This window comes from Calliphora vicina, chromosome 1, assembly GCF_958450345.1.
Source record: "Calliphora vicina chromosome 1, idCalVici1.1, whole genome shotgun sequence".
NCBI lineage: Eukaryota > Metazoa > Arthropoda > Insecta > Diptera > Calliphoridae > Calliphora > Calliphora vicina.
Window position 1 is genome coordinate 76,223,809 of NC_088780.1, and position 26,684 is coordinate 76,250,492.

At 32.1% G+C, this 26,684-nt stretch overlaps 1 protein-coding gene across 1 annotated transcript; it reads right to left on the minus strand.

Moving 5' to 3' along the window:
- LOC135949432 (zinc finger protein 830-like) lies at positions 1–25,905 on the minus strand. The gene is made up of 2 exons (XM_065498992.1): positions 25,763–25,905; positions 1–1,170 (listed from the first exon to the last, which is right to left on the minus strand). Exons 1-2 carry the CDS (start codon positions 25,852–25,854, stop codon positions 522–524), a joined length of 741 nt encoding a protein of 246 aa, XP_065355064.1. The 5' UTR covers positions 25,855–25,905; the 3' UTR covers positions 1–521.
- Positions 25,906–26,684: the final 779 nt, after the last annotated feature.

The window sequence follows — 26,684 nt, forward strand, 5'->3', positions numbered from 1 at the left end:
TTTACTTAATAAAATTCATATACTCTTTTATTAGCTCTTGTTATATTATAAAATAATTGAGTTATTGTCAAAAATCAAAATACACAAATTAATATGAGAAAATGTATGTATGTATCTTCTGGGATCGTCAAAACATAGGCTGACTTCATAAACGCAGTTTGCAAACTAACACTGCAAAGAAAATTGTGTACAAGGCAAATCAATACTTTATGGTAATACAGCTTTATCAAAATATGCAATGACATTTTAGTACATTTATGAACGCATAAATACAAAAAGCATTGTCATGCAATAATGAACTTGCGACATTGTCCAAACAAAATCTATTGAGTTTATGAACACTATGCATTGCAGTGTTGCTTTGCAAATTGCGTTTATGAAGTCAGCCATAGTTTCATGTTCCAATTATCAGATGATATAATTTAGATAAGATATTCAGCGTGGTATGTTTTCATTCTTAGTAATTTTGAGCAAAAACAACTTAATTTTGAGACGACTCTAATAAATACATACAACATGTATTAAAAAATTTTTTTGGATCTCCAGTCTAGATTTTCATTAATAAATTCATCGTCAGATATTTCTTCATCAGTTTCTTCGTGGTCATTTTGTTTTTCTATTTTAACGATTTTATGCAGTTTATTTTCTAGATCTATAACTTTAGACCACTGATGAATTTGTTCACTGATTTCGGTTATTTCTCTCTCAACTGCTGAATTTATTTGTTCTCCAGATATTAATTCATTAGATGCCATTGATTCTTCTTTAATTTCGCGCTGAAATCTTTCCCATTCATCATCTTGAACATTTTTATATTCTACATGTCGGATTTTTGCATCAACAATGGGGTCGTCAAAAAACATCTCTGGCAGCAAATCAGAAGATTCTTGAATAATTGAAGTACCTATATTCTGATTGTGAGTTAATTTCATACCAGTAGATATATTTTCCTTGGAAAATTTTCTCGAATTTAAAGATGTTTGTAAACCAATCACATGACTTATTTTCTTCTTCAAAGATTTATCTAATATTTGCTTTTTAACATTAAATTTTTTTGCTTCTTCAAGATTGGATTTATGTAGCTTTGAGTGTATATGAACCTTCCAAATGGCCACCGATTTAATTATGTTCTTGCATATTATACAAATGAGATTTCCTTTAGAATCGTACGTAAAATCAATGTTAATAAAACCAAATTAAATTCTAAAAAGTGTAAAAAACAATCAGGTAATAGTGTTAATTAAGTCGGTTGTGCCGAATATTTGTGTATATACATTAGAGTGAAAATCAGTTGTATGGACAAAATTTTTTGTTAAAATTTTTAAGAGTGCCGGGTGGAATATTGTGACACTAGGCCTAAAAGTTAAATACTGAAAATTTGAGCCAAATCGGACAACGATATCTGGACGCGCATCGAGGTCAAAGTTCAGATATATGCAAAAATTTACTATTTATATGGAATAAATAGGTGAAACTTTAACTTTCCGCATTGTTTTCTAGAAATATGTAGATTTATTTATACTAGGATCGCCTGGTGGTCAAAATTCGACCACTAATAACAAAATTATAGAGTTACTTTGAGTATACGCAAAAATATTAAAATATATATAAATACAACCGACTTAATTAACACTATTACCTGATTGTTTTTTACACTTTTTAGAATTTAATTTGGTTGTGCCGAATATTTGTGTATATACATTAGAGTGAAAATCAGTTGTATGGACAAAATTTTTTGTTAAAATTTTTAAGAGTGCCGGGTGGAATATTGTGACACTAGGCCTAAAAGTTAAATACTGAAAATTTGAGCCAAATAGGACAACGATATCTGGACGCGCATCGAGGTCAAAGTTCATATATATGCAAAAATTTACTATTTATATGGAATAAATAGGTGAAACTTTAACTTTCCGCATTGTTTTCTAGAAATATGTAGATTTATTTATACTAGGATCGCCTGGTGGTCAAAATTCGACCACTAATAACAAAATTATAGAGTTATTTTGAGTATACGCAAAAATATTTTTCACGTTTGTGTACAAATACACGTGTATTTAGTAGGGCTGCACAAGCACATTCATTTTGTCCTCTTCACTGAATGACCTGCTTCACTTCACTCGACAATACTGTAAAATTCCTACGCTTGTACCAAGGCGAATTTATACAAGGTGGAGTCAGTCAATCAGCTGATTACTCTTTTTTCGCTTGTTTGGTTCTAAGACCTGTCAAAGCTTGTTTTTATACTTCAATATCTATATATTCTAAGCTAATTAACAAAATATGTATATTTTGCATAAATAAGTAAAGCCCTCACATTCAATTATCTACACTATATTTAGTTTTAATACATATTTGTTTAATTTTTAATTTCTGTTTTTTGACATTTGTTAAGACCATTTGTTGTTTTTGTAGAACTACCACCACCTTGTATAAATTCGCCTTGGCTTGTACTCTATAACAGAGCTAGGCATTACCTATACACGCGTGCTTTTCGGCCGTTACTACCCAGCGGGAAAAAATGATAGGACTTCAATTTGTAGGCCTTCTAAAAGGCATACTTACACATTCTAAAAGATCCGATACTCATTCCACCCTGCCTGCTCTTAGAAGGTGTTCAAGAAGCCCTATGAATCCCCTTCTAATAACAAGTGAGCTTGTTGGTTGCCAACAGCCCATCATAAGTAGGCCTTCTCTCAGCCCTCTAACAGCAGCGAGTATGCAAGGCCTTGGCTCGCAATGACACGCCGTGTAAAATTGAAATGATTTTGCAATGCGGCAAAATGATTTTGCAAGTCCTTGTGTCTGCAAAATGAGGCATTTAGGAAGGCCTCTTTACTGCATCTTTTTCCCGCTGGGTAAATTTACAACAACGTACACACACGTATTAAAAACTCATTCAGTCTCGTTTGAAGAAGGTTGTGTTGTCGCATGTTTCTTGCTTTTGTACATGAAAATTACTAATGCAGGCATGGAAAACTAAATATTTTGTAACATCAACGTATGGTGTAAGTTTTTAGAATTATAAACTTTTGCTAAATAAACTTATTTCAATCTAAAATTAAAGTACCACCATTTCAAAATTAAAATGTCCACGCCTGTGTTGTAGTGAATATGAGAGTATAAATTTGTCTCTTTTCTTATTTTTCGCTCTTGCAACAACTGACCAATCGCATGTGTTGTCGGGCTCTGATGTAAAACAAATACCAAATTTCTAATTAAAAACTACCAAAGCCTATCAAAACCTACCAAATTTTAAATATTTGAGAAATGCTATATGAATTCGTTTCAAAATGAATAGTTAACTTAAAATTATATTATTGCTGCTATAAAATTATCCAGAGGAAGAATGATATTGAAGCAGAGTTTAACACATATTATTAGAAAATAAAAGTTTTGAGAGCCCTTTGGTATTTTTTTAACTCAACACTATTAAATAAATACAAATTTACCTGACTAAACTAAATATTTTAGAAAATGCTATCTTCATATTTTGCAAATATGTAGTTTTATTATTTTGGCTTAACATAAGTAGTTTTTTCGTTATTATTTTAATTATTTTGTTTTTAAAAATACTTCTGTATTCAGAAATATCGTAGCCTACCAAATTACGACAAATATCGGAACAAACCAACCAAACTACCAAAAGTCAATTTGTTAACTTCAAACTACCAATTTTGGTAGTTTTTAGTTTTTACAAAGATTAAACATTAAATATAAAATTATTCTCAAATTAAATGAAATGTCGATATCGTATGTAGAGTTTTGCGACTAAGTGTAAGTACCTAAAAATGGCTTCGGTTTCTAAAGTCATTTCAATTCATTTTCAACGGATACTTAAAGCCAACAGATCATAGGAGAGAACTGCATTTACAGATCTAAAGAATATTGAAAGCAAAAAATGATAGGACGTTTTTTGTCTCTCCTATTGTTACGATAACCCTAACAATAGTTACGAAGTCAACCATCTGGCAACTCTAAGGCACATTATCTTTCATTACTTTGTATTCTCTTATTCAGTTAGCTTTCTTGATGTACACTATATTTTTCTAAGTGAATAAATATATTTGAGGGATTCAAACGGTCTGCTATTATGTCGTATTGTCATAATGTCGTAAAATATTTTTTTAGTTTAAACCAAGGTCTATTAATAAGGTCTGTGCAACTAAACGCTGATAATTTTTTGTCCCTTTGTGTTTACATACTGTGTTTGTCAAAATTTGTTTACATTTTTAGAGCGCCATTGTATTTTTTTCAAATTTGTTTACTTTTCTAACGTTTCGTGACAAAATTGAAAACTGAAAAAATAAATTAAAAACATAAAAAAATAAGAAAAAGTGTCGTGAACAAATTGAAAACGGAAAAAATAAATTAAAAACATAAAAAATTAATAAAAAATGCGTTAATGCTCTTCAATAGTTCTTTAATTTCATATATCTAAAAAAATAAATGTACATATGTTGTTGAAAATAGAATTATATTATGTATGTTTGTTTTGGTAATGTTTTTGACAAGTTCAGTATAGTTTTACACAAACAAAATGCCTGTTTTTCTTTTTGTTTTTGAATTATTGTAGAGTTGCACAGACCTTATTAATAGACCTTGGTTTAAACAAATTTTTGTTGGGTTTCAAACAAAAAAGTTATAAACTAATAAGACTTTTTGAACTGTGTTTATTGGTTTGTCATAAAATAACACTTTTTTTGTTTGCATCACAACAAGAATGTGTTTAAACTAAAAAAAATATGACAATACGACATAATAGCAAACCGTTTTAATTACTGAAAATATAACAATTGTGGCGACGAGGATCGTGAATGAAAAAGATTCCAGTCGAATTTTTCATTAATGAACACACGTAAAATAAGTTATTGCAATATCTGATGAGAAAATTGTGACATTGCTCGCCGATCAACAAACGGAATCACTGGCGAATTCAATGACTGATTTCATATATGAACCAGAAAGCGGCCTAGTTTTTGAATCGTGGTACAATCGATACAATCATGTATTTGATCGGAAAACAGATACACTCGATGAGTCGAATAAGCCCAGCGGGAAAAAGATGCAGTAAAGAGGCCTTCCTAAAGGCCTTCTTTTGCAGACACAAGGACTTCTAGCCGCATTGCAAAATCATTTCAATTTTACACGGCGTGTCATTGCGAGCCAAGGCCTTGCACACTCGCTGCTGTTAGAGGGCTGAGAGAAGGCCTACTTAGGAAGGGGTACTAGAAGGCCTACTTTGCAAGGGTTTCTAGAAGGCCTAATTAGGAAGAGCTATTAGAAGGTCTACTTTGGAAGGGCTATTAGAAGGTCTATTCGCAGGGCTGCTATATGGTCTCATGCATGTACAAAAACCTGTTATTGCTGATCTAATGAAAGGCCTGTAGAGGAATGTCATATGTAATGCCTAGAAAGGTAGGACTACTGCAAATCCTGCAAAGTCTTATTGAAGGGCTACATGAGAAGGCCTAATAAAGAAAAAAGCATTAGAGAAAAAAGCATTAGAATAAGACATCAAAGCACGGCCTATGAAAAGTCGTGCACTTTCAAGTTTTATAGAACGTCTGCCATGGAAGACCTGTTTAAAGTCATATTATAAGATCTAAAATAAAAATAAGAATTAAAATGAAGTTGTTTGTTTAATTTTTTGAAACATGATAATTTCTGATTATATACTTAAAAAACAACAAAAATAAATAAGAAGCCACATCAAGCAATTTATTGTTGTAAATTTTGTAAAGAGAGTTAATCAAAGAGATGCAGAGTATGTTATTTTTTGATGTAGACTATTTTTATTTAACCACTTGTTATTTGAAGGGGATTCATAGGCCTTCTTGAACACCTTCTAAGAGCAGGCAGTGTGGAATGAGTATCGGATCTTTTAGAATGTGTAAGTATGCCTTTTAGAAGGCCTACAAACTGAAGTCCTATAATTTTTTCCCGCTGGGAGGTATCTTTGCTATGGAGGAAGATGTAGAACCAAGTGCATGAGCGTTTCAAAAACTACGTTTTGCACAAACAACCGAAGGACATACCGCTCGCGGAGACAATTGTAAAGTTCACTAAACTTTTCGGCAGAACGGAAACTGAAGTCAGCCAACGTTACAAGTGCCTTCAACTCACAAAATCAGACGCCGAAGATTTTAAGGAATACGCCAGCCGCGTTAACCTTCAATGCGAACTATTCAAACTAGGTCAATTCAATGTTGATCACTTCAAGTGCTTGATTTTTGTGTTGGGATTGAAATCCATCAAGGACAATAACATTCGCACACTCTTGTTAAGATATTTCAACGATGGAAATGATACAACAAATTGGCTTTTTATTACTGAATAAAAAATAAATAAATAAAATAATCTGGTTGACGAGACATAGAAAATTCTACACCATTTCCATTCCATTTGGAAATTTCTGAAATATAATTGGAAATTTCTGAAATACAATTGGAAATTTCTGAAATACAATTAGAAATTTCTGAAATATAAATGGAAATTTCTGAAATATAATTGGAAAATTCTGAAATATAATTGGTATATTCTGAAATATAATTGGAAAATTCTGAAATATAAATGGAAATTTCTGAAATATAATTGGAAAATTCTGAAATATAAATGGAAAATTCTGAAATATAATTGGAAATTTCTGAAATTCAATTGGAATTTTCTGAAATATAATTAGAAATTTCTGAAATACAATTGGAAATGGTGTAGATTTGAAAAGCGACACAACGATGATCGAGCAACAACCACACGCTATTCATGCTATAGCTCAGCCACCCGAACAACACAAAAGGATTCCGAAGACACCACGTTGGATTTGCGGCGACCTTCACTACGTCAGAGATTGTCCGTATTCTAATCATACATGTACCAACTGCAAGCAAACGGGTCATAAGGATGGGTACTGTGCTGCCTCATATCAACGGAAACCAAACAATTCAAAGAAGAAATCGTTTAAACAACAATCGAACTATCACACAAAATTTTAAGGAATTGTGTAAGTACGTCAAAGTTTCAATTAATAATCACTCGGTCCAATTACAAGTCGATACGGCATTCGACATAAAAATCATTTCAACACAAACGTGGAAACGCATTGGCCAACCCCATGGACACGAAGGATACGGCCAACGATGCTAACTCAAGCTCAATTCAACTTGTAGCAGAATTTACATCGGAAGTATCTATTGGAGATTCTGCCAGATCACTCCGCTACGTATTGATTGGATTCAAGCATTCAATTTATGGGACACTCCTATAACATCGTGGTGCCGTCAGATAAATTTTGAGGACGACATAGCGGCACTGAAAACCAGTTTCAGTACAATTTTTGACAACTCTGGTATCATTACTCCAGTAGACACATCTAAATGGGCAGCACCTATTGTCGTTAGTAAGCGTAATGGTAAAATAAGAATATGTGGAGACTACTCCACAGGTCTAAACAATGTTATTGAGTCAAATCAATATCCACTACCGACACCTGACGAAATACTTTCTGAAGTACATGACTGCAAGGTTTTCACGCATCTGGATCTTTCCGATGCTTATTTACAAGCAGAAATTGATGACGAAAGCAAGGAGTTATTAACCGTCAATACACACAAGGGGTTATTCCGATTCAACCGTCTAACACCCGGGATAAAATCTGCACCTGGTGCTTTTCAGCGCATCATGGATCAGTTATGTACAGGCATAGAAGGGGCAAAAGCTTACATCGATGACATCATGATGGCCAGCAAGAACTTGTCTGATCATAAGGAAGTTACTCCAACGCATTCACGAATTTGGTTTTCGACTTAAATTTGAGAAATGTCACTTTTTTAAAGATCGAATTAGATGTCTTGGTCAAATGATGACACATTTGGTATTCGTCCAGACCCAGAGAAGATTAAGACCATTAAGGATCTGAAAATACCTGAAAATATTTCTGAAGATCTGGGATCCATTAATCATTATGGAAAATACGTACCTAACATGAGAAAGTTGCGAGAACCGTTGGACGATCTTCTTAAAAAGGATAATGCTTTTAAGTGGACACCAGAATTCGAAAAAGCTCTTAACGAGTTTAAAAATCTTCTCACGTCGGAATTTCTTCTTACTCATTATAATCCTGCCCTGCCCATACACGTATCAGCCGACGCTTCCAGCCACGGGATTGTCGCAATTATTTATCACACTTTTACAGACGGAAGTTTTAAAGCCATATACATCCAAGCCATATGCATCAAAATCATTAACTGCTCCAGAGAAAAATTATAGCCAGATAGAGAAGGAAGGCCTTGTCCTTATATTTGCTGTCAATAAATTTCACCGCATGATTCTGGGCCGTAAATTCACTTTACATACCGACCATAACCCCCTACTGACGATTTTCGGTTCGAAAAATGGTATTCCAGTATATACAACAAATCGTCTACAGAGATGGGCTCTAACACTAATGGCGTACGATTTCGATATCAAATATACGAACACGTTGGCGTACGAAAAGTGCCGGTTAGCGGCAAAGGACCCAGTTAAGGCAGATTTACACTCCTGGCCAGTCGCAGTCCGAAGCCTTGAAAGGGTGCATATAGACTATGCAGGCCCAGAAAAGGGTACTTACTACTTGATCGTTATAGACGCATATTCTAAGTTATTTAATTTGAAAGTAAATTTTTAATTAGGCTTAAGTTCATTTTTATTACAATTTATTTGTAATAATTCAAAAATATCACTGAATACTAAAATTTTAGACAATTGGCAAATTGGAATGCATTTTCTACCCTGCCAAGGGCGTCATCAACAATCTTCATTGTCAAGGTCTATTTGTAAATATCATCTATTTAACTTACTATTATTAGGAATTAGAATAATTCATATTTATATTATTTGTAAATTAGACGAAATTTCAAATATTTTTATTATATATGTGTATTCTTATTATTACAAATTTATCATTTTATTAGTGTTGCTGTAGTCAACCTTTGTGTTAGGATTTAAAAAGGAAACCACCAGTGTTAGATTCTATACAGCTTTTATTCAGACGCCATTAACTTAAAAACTAACTAAATCTAGAATATACAAGAGTTGCCGTATTTCCAATAAAATAGTATAAAATTCAGTGTTGTATTATTTAACCCACAGACACAACAGCTCTTCCCCCCTATATAAGGTTTCATAATTTAATCCATATACAATAATATAAATTTCAATCTTACAATTCAATCTGTGTTCAGTCAATTTCAAAATCATTCGGGTCGGGTAGGTTCCTGCATTACGGTCACGTCCGGTGCGGTGGTGCCTGTATACTCGAGTGGTGATTCTGCAGGTAAACACTCCGGTAAATCAATACTTTGTTCATTTCTGTTTGATTCAGGTTCCATTACATTATCATGACGCTCAAATTCTCCAGTATCAGTGCGCTCATCTAAATGTTTCCTATTCTCCATACAGTTTCCAATCTTTCTCATTTGGTCAACATGCCGCTTCCACACACGGCCGTCATCTAACAATATCTCATAATTCAATTCGCCAGTTCTTGTTTTTACTCTGCCAAATTTCCATTTGTCGTTTGATAAGTAGTCTCTCACTGCCACTCTATCTTCCTCCTCAAAATGTTTTGTTGTCGTACTTTCGCATTCATCGCCATTATTCATTTTGGTGTTTTGTGGTAGTAGTAAGTCTAAACGGTTCTGTATCTGTCTGCCTAGCATTAACATCGCTGGAGACTTTCCCGTTTCCATGTGAATGGAACGCCGATAAGCAAGCAAAATTTTCGACACTGCACTTTTCAAGTTTTGAGGTGTACATCTGGATGATTTCAATTTATTTTTTATTGTTTGCACGAACCGCTCTGCTAGCCCATTTGTTGCCGGATGATATGAAGATCCTTGTTTATGTTTGATTCCATTATCCATCAAAAATGCCTTAAATTGCCTCGAATTAAATTGTGTGCCATGATCGCTTACAAAAATGTTAGGAATACCCAATCGTGAAAAAATGTCGCGACATGCTTCAATTGTTGTTTCCGTAGAAATGTTTGGTATTACTTGCACCTCCGGCCACTTCGTGAATGCATCCACCATTACAAAAAGATATTTCCCGTAAATTGGGCCAGCAAAATCGGCATGCACTCGCTGAAAAGGCTTAAGGGCTTTATTCCATACGTGAATAGGCTTCTGCTTGGCTGGTTCTGCTCTCGTTCCTTGACACTGCATACAATTTGATACCAATTTCCCAATATCAGCATCAAGTTTCGGCCACCAGCAATAACCTCTAGCTAAGTTTTTCATTTTATTGATACCGAAATGCGCAGAATGTAATTCGTCCAGGACTCGCTGACGTAATGTCGAAGGAATATAGACTCGTATTCCACGAAGTATGCATCCTTGTTGTATACTAAACTCTGTTTGTGGAATATCAAAACGATCTTTCAGAGGGCACTGGCGACCATATTTTAAACAATTCATTAGCAAACTTATTTCGTTCTCTTTAGAAGTTTCATTCTTCAGCTCACTGACCGTTACAGGTAAATTTTGAATGCGTTCTACCTCCACCACATTTACCTCATCAAACTGATCTCCGATACTGTGCTCGGGTAATCTTGAGATACCATCGGCATTTGCGTTCTCTTTTGATCTTTTTACTTCTATCGCATAATCGAATGATTGTAGGTATACTGCATAATGTTGCATCCTTGTAGCCGATAGTAAAGGTAGCCCTTTCGTAGGAGAGAATATCTGTGACACTGGTTTGTTGTCCGTTACTAAAATAAACTTCCTACCGAAAAGGAACTGATAAAATTTTGTGACTCCAAATATTATGGCATAAGCCTCTTTGTCGATTTGGCTGTATTTTTGCTGCGTAATAGATAATGTTTGTGAAGCAAATTGAATTGGTCGCTCAGATCCATCGGTATACCTGTGGCTCAAGACAGCTCCTACCCCGTACGGACTTGCGTCTACCGCTAAAACCAACATTTGTTTTGGGTTATAATGTACTAGGATGGTATCGGATTGCATGTGCTTTTTTATGTCTTCAAATGATTTCTCGCATTTGTTGCTCCATACGAAAGGTACACATTTCTTTAGTAAATTATTGATAGGGTACAATATCGTGCTTAAGTGTGGTATGAAACGGCCGTAATAGTTAATCATCCCGACAAAAGCACGCACTTCATCTACGTTGGAAGGTCTCTTCATATTTTCTATAGCTGAAATTTTACTTTTCAACTTGCCAATGCCATGCTTATTAATAACGTATCCACAATACTCAATTTCCGTTTTCATCCAGTCTGACTTTTCAACATTTATTCTCATATTATGTTCCTTCAAACGTTTTAATACTTCTTCTATTCTTTTAAGATGCAATTCATCATTTTCAGCGGTAATTTTGATATCATCGAGGAACACAGACACACCTGGAATATCACGAAGTAGCTGTTCGATGAAACGTTGCCATATTGCAGGTGCACAAGCTACTCCAAACATCATTCGGGTAGGTCTAAATAGTCCTTTGTGAGTATTGATGGTTAAGTAATGGCGGTCCTCTGGGTGTACTTCCAATTGTAAATAGGCTTGACGCAAATCAATCTTTGTGAACTTTTCGCCACCAGACATCGCACTGAATAGTTCCTCTATGGTGGGTAAAGGATGTTCGTCAATCATCATGATTGGGTTAATGGTTATTTTGTAATCACCACATATGCGTACACGTCTATCTTTTTTTGGAACTACCACTATTGGTGTGGCCCACTCACTCGAGTCTACTTTTTCCAATAACCCCATCTCAACTTGTTTTTGAAGCTCTTCCTCTACGGAATCCATGAGAGAAAAGGGAACCCTTCTCGCCTTATAAAACTTTGGAGTAGCTGCCGGTTTCAAATTAATTCTCGCTTGGTAGCCGCTAATTTTTCCCATCGTTTGCGATTGTAATAAAGAGAATCTTTTTAGTATTTCCTGTAATTTCACCTTGACATCAATTTTGGCATTACTTTTTATATTATTCACTTGTGCCTCCATATTTTTGAGGATATCAGCCCAGTCCAATTTGATTACTCTCAACCATTCCCGACCAAGTAATGGTCCCCTATTGGACTTTGCCACATACAACTTCAACGGTGACGAGACCTTATTTTCTGGCAACTGTACTGATACCAACAAATATCCCACACATTCTATTGGCGTATTGCAATAACTATAAAGCTGCGTATCGTTTCTGAACATTTTTGATTTACCAAAGTATTTTTCTGCGTCAGCAACACTCAAAAGGGTCACGGCCGCACCTGTGTCGATTTCAAAATTTATTAGTATTCTATTAACTATCAAATTGCAAAATAATTTGGAACGATCACTGTGTGATTTACCCTCAACTTTTCCTACCACACCTTCATAAATTTGTAGCATTTCCTCTCTTGAATCCTCCTCTTCCACCTCGATTTGGTTCAACTGTCGTTTGCCTTTCAAACATACCCTTTTTAGGTGACCTTTCAAACCACAAAAACTGCAAACTGTCTCCTTATGCCTGCATTCGTTAGCTAAATGTTGACTGTTTCCGCAGTGATAGCAGTATCTTTTTGTCAATGGTTTCTGTGACTTCTCCGATTTCTTCTCTTTCGCATTGCGATTACCGGCCACCATATCTATTGTTGTTTCGCTGGGCACTGGTTGCCGCATCTCTACCCCTCCTTTTTCAGCACATTCATAAGTTCTCGCAGTAGCAAGGGCTGTTTCCAAGGTCAGCTCACATTTTTCTAATAGTCTACTCTGTATTTTTTTGATTTTTAAGTCCAAAAACAAATTGGTTTCGCAAAGCTGTACTTAAATACGTCCCAAAATTACAATGTGTCGCCATCTTTCTTAACCCAATTAAGTACTCCTCACACGACTCCTCCTCCTTTTGTTTCCGTAAGTGGAACCTGTAGTTTTCCAAAATTTCATTGGGTTTCGGATCGTAATATTCAGTAAGAATTGCTTTAATTTCGTCATACGTCTTATTTTCCGGGACTTCTGGCAGCAGCTTGTCACACAACAAATTATACGTGTTCATGCCCATGTAGAAACAATTTCTTTTTCGTGATATCGCAATCAAAAATCCCCAAAGCCGTCTCAAATCGTGTAACCCAGCGTGTCCATGTTGATACACTTGCGTCAAACGCTTCCACGCTGAAGGCGGTGGTGGTTGTAAATTGTGCACTTGTATTTGGCAGCGCCATTTTGTAATTATATATTTAGTACACGTGTAATTTATGTATCAAATGTAAGTTCGTGTATTTTACATCTGCTCCTACATTTCTTTTATATTCTCACATATAAATTTAGGTTTGTACTTTTCCTTATATTTTTATTTTTATCCTCGTCGCCAGTTGTTAGGATTTAAAAAGGAAACCACCAGTGTTAGATTCTATACAGCTTTTATTCAGACGCCATTAACTTAAAAACTAACTAAATCTAGAATATACAAGAGTTGCCGTATTTCCAATAAAATAGTATAAAATTCAGTGTTGTATTATTTAACCCACAGACACAACACTTTGGTTAACAATTCAGCTAAGAATGTTTTTGTGTTTTTCTTTCTTTCTCCTTGGGGTTGATTCGTTGAATCAAACTGGAGATTGAAAACTGATTTTAGTCTGATTTCAATCTCCAGTTTGATTCAACGAAAATCTATAAATAAAATATACACATGGCACAGTAAAAGAATAAAATCAGTTTTCAATCTCCAGTTTGATTCAACGAATCAACACCAAGGAGAAAGAAAGAAAAACATTCATAGCTGAATTGTTAACCAAAGGTTGACTACAGCAACACTAATAAAATGATAAATTTGTAATAATATGAATACACATCTATATATATAAAAGAGTAACGTTACTGACTGACTGACTGACTGACTGATTCATCATCGTACAGCCCAAACGGCTGAAGCTAGAATCATGAAATTTTAACTGTGGGTTCCTCCCTCCCCAAAACGATCCGATAAGAAGGGATTTTTGGAAATTCGAACGTTTAGGGGGTAAAAAAGGGTAAAAACGGGTAAATTCGGTAACCTTATATCTTAAAAACTAATAAAGATACAAAAAAACTTAAAATTGCATGTTACTCCATTCAAAAAATAAGCTGACAGGTGTTTCGTACTTTTTCGAAATTCGAAACTTTTAGGGGAGAAAACGGGTAAAAACTGTATTTTGGTACTTTTTTGGCACCCTATGTATCTTTTAAACCAATAAACATAGAATCAAATTTTAAATCGTGTGCTTTACTTATCAAAAAATAAAAAATATAAGTTTGGTACTTTTTGGAAATTCGAACCCTTAAGGGATAAAAATTGTGTTTATTTTTGGTACTTTTTCATAAAATATGTTTTTCTATAATTTGACATAGACATACGAATATTTTATTATGAGCTCCCACCACGTTACAGAAATTTATTTGAATAAAATTGTACCACCTCAATGGGGATAAAAAAGGTACCAAAAAGGGGATAAAATCGGGAAAATTGAAATTATTAAGCCAATTTTGATAATTTTTTTTAACGTTGGTTCCTGGATTCATACAAAAATTAACTAACAGGGTGTTATTTGGAACTCGAGTACCAAGGTGTATATTGGGCCAAATCCGGGTAAACAGTTTGGTACTTTTTTTAAAACATATTTATTCTTGGGCACATTAACACAGATTTTAATATTTTGAGACATGCCTATAGCATAAACAATTTTGGCAAAATGGAATATTTTTAAATTTCAAACTTGAGGGGTGTTCAAGGAAGAAAAGGGAAATTGGTAATTTAATTATTTTAAATTATTTCAGTTATCGACATTAAAGTTAGCTGATATGTATCTGAGTGAAGTTAGTGTTAGGAATAGGGGATAATATTTAGGTACCAAAATGTGTGAACTGAACTATTGGTACTTTTTTGTTCTTCTAATGGTACTTTTTTGAAATTTCTATAACAATGGACTTAGAAACATGAAATTAAACATATATGGTCCTAAGTGAGTGAGAATTCTAGGGGGAGACTTTTTGGTACTTTTTCTTTATTGGAATGGTACTTTTTGTTATTTCTTCACCAATTAACCTAGAAACAAGAAATAAAGCTTATATATAAACCGAGTGAGTGGGAAACCACAGGCGTGGGTTTTTTGGTACTTTTTCTATATTCTAATGGTACTTTTTTGAATTTTCTATAACAATGGACTTAGAAACATGAAATTAAACATATATGGGCCTAAGTGAGTGAGAATTCTAGGGGGAGACTTTTTGGTACTTTTTCTTTATTGGAATGGTACTTTTTGTTATTTCTTCACCAATGAACCTAGAAACATGAAATAAAGCTTATATATAAACCGAGTGAGTGGGAAACCACAAGCGTGGTTTTTTTTTGGTACTTTTTCTATATTCTAATGGTACTTTTTTGAATTTTCTATAACTATGGACTTAGAAACATGAAATTAAGCATATATGGTCCTAAGTGAGTGAGAATTCTAGGGGGAGACTTTTTGGTACTTTTTCTTTATTCGAATGGTACTTTTTGTAATTTCTTCACCAATGAACCTAAAAACATGAAATTAAGCTTATATTGGCCGAAGTGAGCGGGAATCTACAAGTGACTGCTTTTTGGTACTTTTTCTATATTCTAATGGTACTTTTTGAATTTTCTGTAATAATGGACATAGAAATATGAAGTTAAGCATATATGGTCCTAAGTCAGTGAGAATTCTAGGGGGAGACTTTTTGGTACTTTTTCTTTATTCTAATGGTACTTTTTTGAATTTTCTATAACAATGGACTTAGAAACATGAAATTAAACATATATGGTCCTAAGTGAGAAGTCTAGGGGGAGACTTTTTGGTACTTTTTCTTTATTCAAATGGTACTTTTTGTAATTTCTTCACCAATGAACCTAAAGCCATGAAATTAAGCTTATATGGACCCGAGTGAGTCGGAAACCACAAGTGGGGGATTTTTGGTACTTTTTATATATTCTAATGGTACTTTTTTGAATTTCCTATAATAATGGACCTAGAGTTTCCAAAAAATCGAAGAATTTCAAAACCACGATTTCGGTTTTAAAAAATTAAAAACCGATCGGTTTCGGTTTTGTGATAATTTATTAAATATGAAGTATTATAGAAACAAAATTAGTTGATAATATAGGAAATGATATACAAATCTAAAATTCAAACTTATGGTTTAGTGAATGCGAATTTAAAAGTGATAATCGATGGTACTATTTCCTTATTGCAATGGTACTTTTTGAATATTTTAAATAATAAACCTAAAAATTTAAAATTAGGAACACATTTTGCATTTTCTATAATAATGAACCCAGAAATATGATTCTAATTGGGGTGGCGAAGCGCACCGGGTCAGCTAGTATATAATAAAAATATTTGAAATTTCGTCTAATTTACAAATAATATAAATATGAATTAGGCTTTCCATATTCTAATTCCTAATAATAGTAAGTTAAATAGATGATATTTACAAATAGACCTTGACAATGAAGATTGTTGATGACGACCTTGGCAGGGTAGAAAATGCATTCCAATTTGCCAATTGTCTAAAAATTTAGTATTCTTTGAATTATTACAAATAAATTGTAATAAAAATGAACTTAAGCCTAATTAAAAATTTACTTTCAAATTATATATATAAAAAGTTCGAATAATTACCAAAAAATCTATAAATATCATTATTATTATTCATTTTATTTATAAAAGTCTTTGGATTTACAAAATATCCTTACAGACTATTCGCTTAAAAATAATTATAACAAATTCTTTAAATAATGTTTAAATTTTTCTTTAGAAAAACTAAAATCTAAAACATAATTTTCATTTAAATTATTAAACAAATTTTGAGCTCTAACCAATGGTTCATTCAAAGGATAGTTAGTTTTATGTAAACCAATATCCGGCAATCCGGCAATATATGAAACTAAGACCATAACGACATTCGCAACTCTGAATTTTCTTAACGAGTACTGCAGTCAATTTGGGAATCCCGAGCAGCTCGTATCTAATAACGGAACCTAATTTTGTTCCGAGAATTTTGAGAATTGATGTAACAGTCGTGAAATTCAACACACGAGAACCGTCCGTTTCCATCCAAGCTCAAATGGTCACGCCGAGCGTTTCGCAGATACATTGAAACGAGCTTTAAAAAAATGTTAGGGAGAAGGTACAATGACGGAAATACTTGCGTATTAAGCTAACGATATTTTATTTCAATTATTATTAAAAGTATTCGAATGACGAATATTTTGGGATAAAAAAACATCACTGTTTTATTAATTTATTTTTATTGTCATTTTGTTAAATTGTAACAAAATTTAATAATTTCCTATGAGAAAGCACTTAATTTTAATGTCGGAGTGTATTCTTATTATTACAAATTTATCATTTTATTAGTGTTGCTATAGTCAACCTTTGGTTAACAATTTAGCTATGAATGTTTTTGTGTTTTTCTTTCTTTCTCCTTGGGGTTGATTCGTTGAATCAAACTGGAGATTGAAAACTGATTTTAGTCTGATTTCAATCTCCAGTTTGATTCAACGAAAATCTATAAATAAAATATACACATGGCACAGTAAAAGAATAAAATCAGTTTTCAATCTCCAGTTTGATTCAACGAATCAACACCAAGGAGAAAGAAAGAAAAACATAAAAACATTCATAGCTGAATTGTTAACCAAAGGTTGACTACAGCAACACTAATAAAATGATAAATTTGTAATAATATGAATACACATATATAATAAAAATATTTGAAATTTCGTCTAATTTACAAATAATATAAATATGAATTAGGCTTCCCATATTCTAATTCCTAATAATAGTAAGTTAAATAGATGATATTTACAAATAGACCTTGACAATGAAGATTGTTGATGACGACCTTGGCAGGGTAGAAAATGCATTCCAATTTGCCAATTGTCTAAAATTTTAGTATTCTTTGAATTATTACAAATAAATTGTAATAAAAATGAACTTAAGCCTAATTAAAAATTTACTTTCAAATTATATATATAAAAAGTTCGAATAATTACCAAAAAATCTATAAATATCATTATTATTATTCATTTTATTTATAAAAGTCTTTGGATTTACAAAATATCCTTACAGACTATTCGCTTAAAAATAATTATAACAAATTCTTTAAATAATGTTTAAATTTTTCTTTAGAAAAACTAAAATCTAAAACATAATTTTCATTTAAATTATTAAACAAATTTTGAGCTCTAACCAATGGTTCATTCAAAGAATAGTTAGTTTTATGTAAACCAATATCCGGCAATCCGGCAATATATGAAACTAAGACCATAACGACATTCGCAACTCTGAATTTTCTTAACGAGTACTGCAGTCAATTTGGGAATCCCGAGCAGCTCGTATCCGATAACGGAACCTAATTTTGTTCCGAGAATTTTGAGAATTGATGTAACAGTCGTGAAATTCAACACACGAGAACCGTCCGTTTCCATCCAAGCTTAAATGGTCACGCCGAGCGTTTCGTAGATACATTGAAACGAGCTTTAAAAAAATGGTAGGGAGAAGGTACAATGACGGAAATACTTGCGTATTAAGCTAACGATATTTTATTTCAATTATTATTAAAAGTATTCGAATGACGAATATTTTGGGATAAAAAAACATCACTGTTTTATTAATTTATTTTTATTGTCATTTTGTTAAATTGTAACAAAATTTAATAATTTCCTATGAGAAAGCACTTAATTTTAATGTCGGAGTGAGTATATTAGATTGTGTGAACCTTCTTCCACGATGTTTACTCATTTAATTACTACATGCCGTTACAGGTTAACAGTAAACGACAAAAATGGCAATAAAACTAACTTGTGAACCTCATGTAGTTCAGTGCCGGAGGAATTTCGAACCAAATCACATATTATAGTGGAATTTATTCCCCAGCGGAGTTGAAATTTTGTTTAGCAATTGCTATATTATCGTCTATTATTGCAAATTTATAAATAATTATCTTTCAAATTTCCTTTTTTCCAGATAAAATGTAAAAACATCTCATTCTCTAACCAAACGATCGTGTTACTAATAAAAGCGCATAAGACATCAAAAAAGAATTGATAAGTTACAACATATCTCCCTCCTCTGTAATAGAAATTCCCACTAAATACAGTTCCAACAACAATGCGGCATACAAAGTTCAGTTCTGCCGCAAAACTTTCAATCCTACCAAAACATGTGAGAACAATCGACAATGTAATTATTACTTGGAAGAAATATAAACCAAAAAACGGTGAAAAACCGACACAATGTTGGAAATGTTTAATGTATGGATACGGCGGATAACACTGTCATTGTAGTACTGCATGTATGATATGCGCTGAACCGCATCATACGTATTCTTGCCCATTTAATACAAGAGAAAAACGTCCTGCAGTTTTCACATGTTTTAATTTCCAAAAATATGGAAAAGACAGAACAGATCATGCTGCAAATGATATAAATTGTCCTTTTCGTTCACTTTACCTAGAGACAAGAGCTAGAGTAACACGAAAAACTGCCAGGATCCAAAGGCAACAAGTGAATAACTCCTTTCAATTAAACGCCAAACCAAAACATCAGCAATAACAGGGTTAATAACAACGTAAGCTTTGCAAGCCATGTTAAAGATAGTTCTAACCTCTTTAGTATAGATGAACTTTTTGAAATATTCACTACTACAATGGATGATTTGCAAAGATGCACATCGAAAGTGCAGCAAATTAAAGTAGTGATGTCTATGGTAAAACATGTATTTTAAATGGGACTCTAACCCATTTAAAATACTTCACAAGAATGTTAACGGGATTTCATGCTTTTCTAAAATAAAACAACTAGAGTTATTATTTGAAAGAGAAAAAAATAAAATTTGCTTCGCTAAACAAAACATTCCTAACGGAAAATCATAAACCTTTTCTAAAAAACTATTGGTTTTATAGAAATGACAGAACAGACGCTAGAGGAGGGAACGTTGCACAGAGGAATGGCTTCATAAATTTTTTTGCAAAAATTATAAGGAGTGGTCGCAGAGCGCTGAAATTTGGCACCGAGAATTATATGGACCAAACTAAGAAAAAATAAAATTTTATCAAAATCAATTTCGCATAAAATTGTTCCTATCCAAGTAAAATTCTAGAAATTTGGTACATATATTTTCTGAAACAAAAGAAGAACGTATGCTAAGTTTTATTCAAATCGGGCATGCCCACCGCATACCGCCCATGCAATCCAAATGCAATACATTTTTGTGCAAAAATTATAAGGAGTGGTCGCAGAGAATTATATGGACTAAATTAAGAAAAAAATTAAATTTTATCAAAATCGGCCACGCCCACTGCCCATACAATCCAAATTGATTTTTTCGCATAAAATTGTTTATATCCTAGCCAAAGTCTAGAAATTTGGTACATACATTAATTGAAACAAAAAAGGAACGCATGCCGAGTTTCAATAAAATCGGTCACGCCCAAAACCCACTAAACCCATATATAGATACGATTTTTTTGATATTTCGTTTATTATTCGACAAAAAATTTTAAGTTTTCATCCTGTTCTCAAAACTTCCGAAAAATATATTTTTTTTAATCGAAACAAGACACTCCCTTTCATTTTATTAAAAAATCAGCTTGGGGGAAAGTGGGGCTACATTTTTTTTTCCATGAAAAATCAAAAATAAAATAATTTTTAGAGACTTATAGATTTGTGCGTATCTTGTTAACGGTTTATGATATCCCCACAATTTTTTTTTTTATTTATGAAGAAATTTTATATTTTTCAAATATGTTAAAGGTAAATGGTATTATTAGGAAAATTATACATATATAAACCACTGAATTGCGTGAAAATATAAGTAAATTTGCTTAACACCCTTGCATGGACTTTACTTCAATTTTTTAAAAATAAAATAAAATTTTTCTTAAAACTATAAGTGTACATTTCATCTTTAAACATTTCTCTACAAAACTGCATCATTTGATTTTTGAAATTGAGTGTTTGAAAAATAGACTTTTTGACACCAAAATACCTCTGTGCGTTGCTCTGCTAATCCATAAAACTATTAAACATAAGAACGTAAATATATGGAACACTAAGTCAATTGAGAATATTTATTTATTTAATTATTATTTTCAACAACCTAGCTTATTGGCCATAATCGGTTATAAATTTCTACTTAATTCTGTAGAAATTATTATCTACAACCGAGCTATTGTTGTTGTTGTAGCAGCAGTGATTGCTGAGTGAACTCGGGTCATTCTGGTGCGTAGAACCGGCTGTCGTGGGAATGACCGACCTATTGCAATATCGTCCTCTTATTCAGCACGTTATACTATTTTCTCATCTGACATTTTAAATATGACACCACCTTCAAAGGAATTCATAGTTTTAGGAGACTTTAACGCAAAACATTCACCCTGGAATTGTGATACAAATAACACTGCAGGATCCATACTTAACAATTTACAGCAATCACATAACTCCTTCCCAACTTTATATCCGCATCAACGTAATTGTACTCCGTCTACTGTAGATATTATTATTATTAGCAACTCAACACTAAATATGGAAATGAAAACACTGGATTACAAAATTGCGTCTGACCAATTGCAAGGGATTCTTCAACACCTAAAATAACTCAAGAAAATAATTATGTACCTATTGCCTGAAAAAACAATGAAATATATAAAGCTAAGGAGAAGCTATAAAGATAAAGTCAAAGATCCACTAATATAGATGAGATAAATTTCTACAAACAGTATGCAAACTTTCTAAGTAAAATTATAGACAAACAGATTAACGAAGAGCGTAACAGGAAATGGGAACATTTATTATCTAAATTAAAGCCAGGTGATAAGTCCTTTTGGAAATTAGGCAGAAGTCTACGCGGAAAAGGTAAAAATACAATTCCACACATAAATGTTGGAAATACCAAAATAACACCAGATCATTGAAAAGCTGAAATACTAGCAAACTAATTTTTCCAAGCTAATAAACTCACCATTAACTACAAACATTCAATAGACAATTTAGTTAACTCAACGGTTAATAACTTTAAATCTGAAAGCATATACTCGCATATACTTTAAATCTGAAAGGATATATACTTGGGGGATTCAAACGGTCTCCTATTAGGTCGTATTGTCATAATGTCGTAAAATATTTTTTTAATTTATACAAATTCTTGTTGTGCTGCAAACAAAAAAAGTGTTATTTTATGACAAACCGATAAACATAGTTCAAAAAGCCTTATTAGTTTATAACTTTTTTGTTTGAAACCCAACAAAAATTTGTTTAAACTAAAAAAATATTTTACGACATTATGACAATACGACCTAATAGGAGATCGTTTGAATCCCCCAACTATTTTCCGAAAATGTTTAAAAATGCTATAGTTGCCATATGCAAACCAAACAAACCAAAAAATAATCCCAATAGTTTTAGACGTATATGCTTACTAATAGGGGGGTCAGACGGCATGTATTGCTTGTGTATTGGGACATGTATTCGATACATATGGAATTCCATGTGTATGTCATAATTCACATTATACATACGATTCATAATTTCCACGTTCAAACGTACATATGTAATTGCATGTGACATAACCTCTATAAGTTTATATGTTTATTGTTTTTAACAATATATTTATTTAAAACATTTTTAAATCACAATAAATATATTTAATGCAATGAAACTTATTTTATTATGATTTTTCTTTACTCGCTTTTGTTTTTTTTATTTTGCACTCACACAGTGTTGTATTTGAAAATATGGAAAAATGTCCCAATACATGGCACAAAACACAAGCAATACATGCCGTCTGACCCCCCTTTAAGCAATATAGGAATATTTTTTTAAAAAATTATTTATGCTCGTCTCAATGAATTTGTCTTACTAACTCAGTTGTTGCTAAAGAACAATTCGGATTTAGAAAGCAACATAGTATGACTTATAAAATAAACAGGATAAAGAACGAAATACTAATCAATAAGAAAAATAAAAGATCTACCGAACTAATATTATTTGATTTAGAAAAAGCTTTTGACACCGTCTGGCATAATGGGCTCATATATAAGCTCTAAGTTCTTTGCAAATTAATTGCGGACCTCATTGACTCTAGAACGTTTAAGGTTGACATAAATAATGAAACTTCGTCAGCTAAAATTATTTCAGCAGGGTTGCCCCAAGGATCAGTTCTGTCGCCATTGCTCTATTCGATTTACACATCTGATTTTCAGGTGCCTAATAATTTCAAAATTGCATACTACGCTGATGACAGAGCTTTAATTTTTTCCAGTAAACTTACAAGTGCATTGATGAAAAAAATGGAAAAAGGATTCGTGAGTGCATGAAGTATCATCAAAAATGGAAAATTAAGAGTCATCCAGACAAGACGCAAGAAATAATTTTTCCATTTAATAAATCCCATAAAAGACTGCCTATACGCCAACTAACTGTTGTAAACAACACCATAAATATAGTAAACGAAGCTAAATATCTCGGCGTAGTATTGGATACAAAAAACTGATATACATTGTAAATGCAAACAAAGTTTCAAATATGTAATAGGTATATAATTTTAATTTGAAATTTTGTATTTGAATTGAAATGGAAAAATAAATACAAAGAAATATCCATCGATCCATCAATACTAGGGTATTCAATTAATCGGGTTTCTGGTTTAATCGGTTAATCGAGCAAATAATTAATCGAGGTTTAGATTTATTCGGTTAATAATCGGTTAATTTAAAATTATTCGATTAACCGAATAATTTATATTTTCATTTTAAATTGAAAATACAACGAATTTTGTGTACAAAAACATAAAAACAGCAAATAAGGTATTTGAGATTATTTTTTGTAAATATAATAAAAATTTGGGTTAAATAGAGATTAGAAAGATATTAACAAATACTATTTATATTTCTGAAATAGCGTGATTTGTTGAAAATTTATTTTAGAAATAGTAAAATGTCATAAAATATTCAAAGACGTTTTTCTCAAAAAGACTTTTTTTAATTATGACGTTGATGAGCGATGTGAGTTTTTTAGTGAGATCTGCTGAAATAATCGTTTATAAAATTAATATAATTTAAAAGATTTTTTTCTTTAGATTTAATAAAACTTTTCTTGGAAAAACTCTCTCGCTGATTGTATATGTTGGAGAAATCAAAAGTATGATAAAAAATATTCCTTTTTGGATTGTTTTAGATTTTGATTAATTTAATAGTTTCGTTTAGTTATGATAAAAGACTCATTTCAAAAAAAAGTTTCGTCTATACATGTAAATACAAACAAAGTTTAAAATACATGTAAATTAAATATGTCAGTTGTTATAAATACTCACTAGGGTTCTATAGCTGAAACAAAAAGTCGACTTTTCGAATTTTTCCGTTTTTTAAAAAGTCGACTTTTCGAACTTTCGACTTTCGTTTTTTAAAAAGTCGACTTTTCGAACTTTCGACTTTTGGTAATTTATAAAAGTCGACTTTTTAGTTAAATCGACTTTTTTCGACCTTTTTAGACTATTTTCGACTTTTTACCATTTCTTGTAAAAAATACATTGTTTCCACATTTATTGACGCGCCTTTTGTAATGTTTAGCAATAAAAATGAAATTTATCAAGGCGATAATAGTTAGAAGGATGTTGTGTAGAAAAAAGCTTTAATTTATAAACATTTATTTATTATTTATATTAGCATATACTACAAAAAATGCAAGTGTACCAAATTGCAATAGTTTTAGTATAATGTTGCAATTAAATTTTTTTTTAACAATCTAAAAAGTCGACTATTCGACTTTTATTGACTATTTTCGACTTTTATCGACTATTCGACTTTTATCGACTATTTTCGACTTTTATCGACTATTCGACTTTTGAGATAACATAATCGATTGTTCGACTTTTTTCCGACCATAAAGTCGATTTCGACTTTTTTCAGGAAATAGTCGATTGTTCGAACAATCGACTTATAGAACCCTAATACTCACTAGTCATGTTTATTGGATCAAGGTGTATTCAATAAGGTGAAGTTACGAGCACAGCTGATTTTTGTTAAAATGAAAATAATAAAAATCTGAAAATTGTTTAAATAAATTTGTTCAAGCAAACAAAAACCATATCTGCAAAAACAAAATAAGCAATATTGGGGCATAAATCAAGATCATCGAAACAGCTTGCAGTTGAATAATTTTTTTGGTGTTTATAGCTCTCATACTTATAAGCACAAAAATGTTAAAATTTTTGTCTGCTCTCTATTAGTTTAATAGATATATGCATTTAAAGTCAATATATATAATAGTAAATTTCTCATGTATTTGGAATATAATCTGATCATAATGGCTATCATTGAATAGTGCTTCAAAATACCTTTAATATGATATATAATATGGAACTGTTTATTAATATTTTGAACCAAAAATTACTTTTCGAATTTTTATGACAGTACTTCAGAAAAAGTGATTTTAGCGAAGCCGGTGATCGATACACCCCAGAGTTTAAAGTCCCTTCGCCCGGCCGAAGGCCGGCAATACGGAAAATATGAATATTAACAAAAAAAAAAAATTATAAAAATATAAAGTGTTGCGGGGATCTTGATTTGTTCCAATTATTCAAACAGTTAATAATCCAAAATTAATCGGTTAATCGATAGAATAACTAATATCTAGGCTTCATACGGACACCGCTAACGAAATTTATGAATAACAGTAATAAAAATTACGATTTGTTCCAAGATTTTTTTGGTATCTCAAAAAGGATATTTTGCTAATGGTGACACAATTTGATCTGCACTTTCCGCTAATTTACGTTCTTTTATGATTTTCTTTACGACGGTAAAATTAACTTTATCCATTATATTATTTTCACTTATTTTTGCAAAATTCCATCAATGTGAATATAACAACTCAACTAATCAAACTCCCGTCAGTGTTACCATATGCCCAGTTTTTCCTGTTTTTACAAAAAGTTTAATTTTTAACCTTCGCTTTACCAAAGGTTTTTTTATGTACATGGTTTACCAATACCCACCCGGGTGGTACTGTACTTCTATATATATATCCGACAAACAAAATTTTAAAAAATCGTAAAAACAGTATAAAAAGGTTCAAATGTATTTATTAAATTATATAGAACTCTAAAATTTGCTCCGTGAGTCTAAATTTTATTTAAATCGAAACAAAATGAAAAAAACTATTACCCCCATTTTCTCAATTTCTGGTTATTTTTTATCGTGACGATAAACTGACAGTTCTCTTACAATAAAAGTGTTAATTGGAGGTTTATCGTTACGACAAACGATAACCAGATATTGTGAAAATGGGGTTAAACTAATCAAAACCGAGAGGTCACCGGGGTGGGTATTGGTAAAGCGAAGGTTAAAAAAGTTTTTTGGAAAATTTTAAATTTATATCAATGCTTTTAATTTAAAGAAATAAAATTTTTATAAAAAAATTTAATTGAATGAATACAACATGATTTTAAAGGCCATTTTTTGAGATCGTATTTAAATATGAATTATTTTTAAGATCTATTTAAATACGAAAATGAGTTTCTCAGTGCTTTTTTAAATGATACTTAAATGGCCAACGTTAGCCATTTAAATTCTATTTAAGTTTCATCAACTACCATAAGTTTTTGACAGCTGACTTTTGTTGTTTGGTTTTTTTTTCACTCTATTGCAGC

Bases quoted from the DNA above. Each gene is read 5' to 3' on its own strand.
- LOC135949432 (XM_065498992.1), bottom strand. From the start codon at position 25,854: ATGGATAAAGTTAATTTTACCGTCGTAAAGAAAATCATAAAAGAACGT. The intron at 1,171-25,762 runs ATATCCTTTTTG...CATTGATTTTAC, and splicing joins ATTGTGTCACCATTAGCAAA to GTACGATTCTAAAGGAAATC.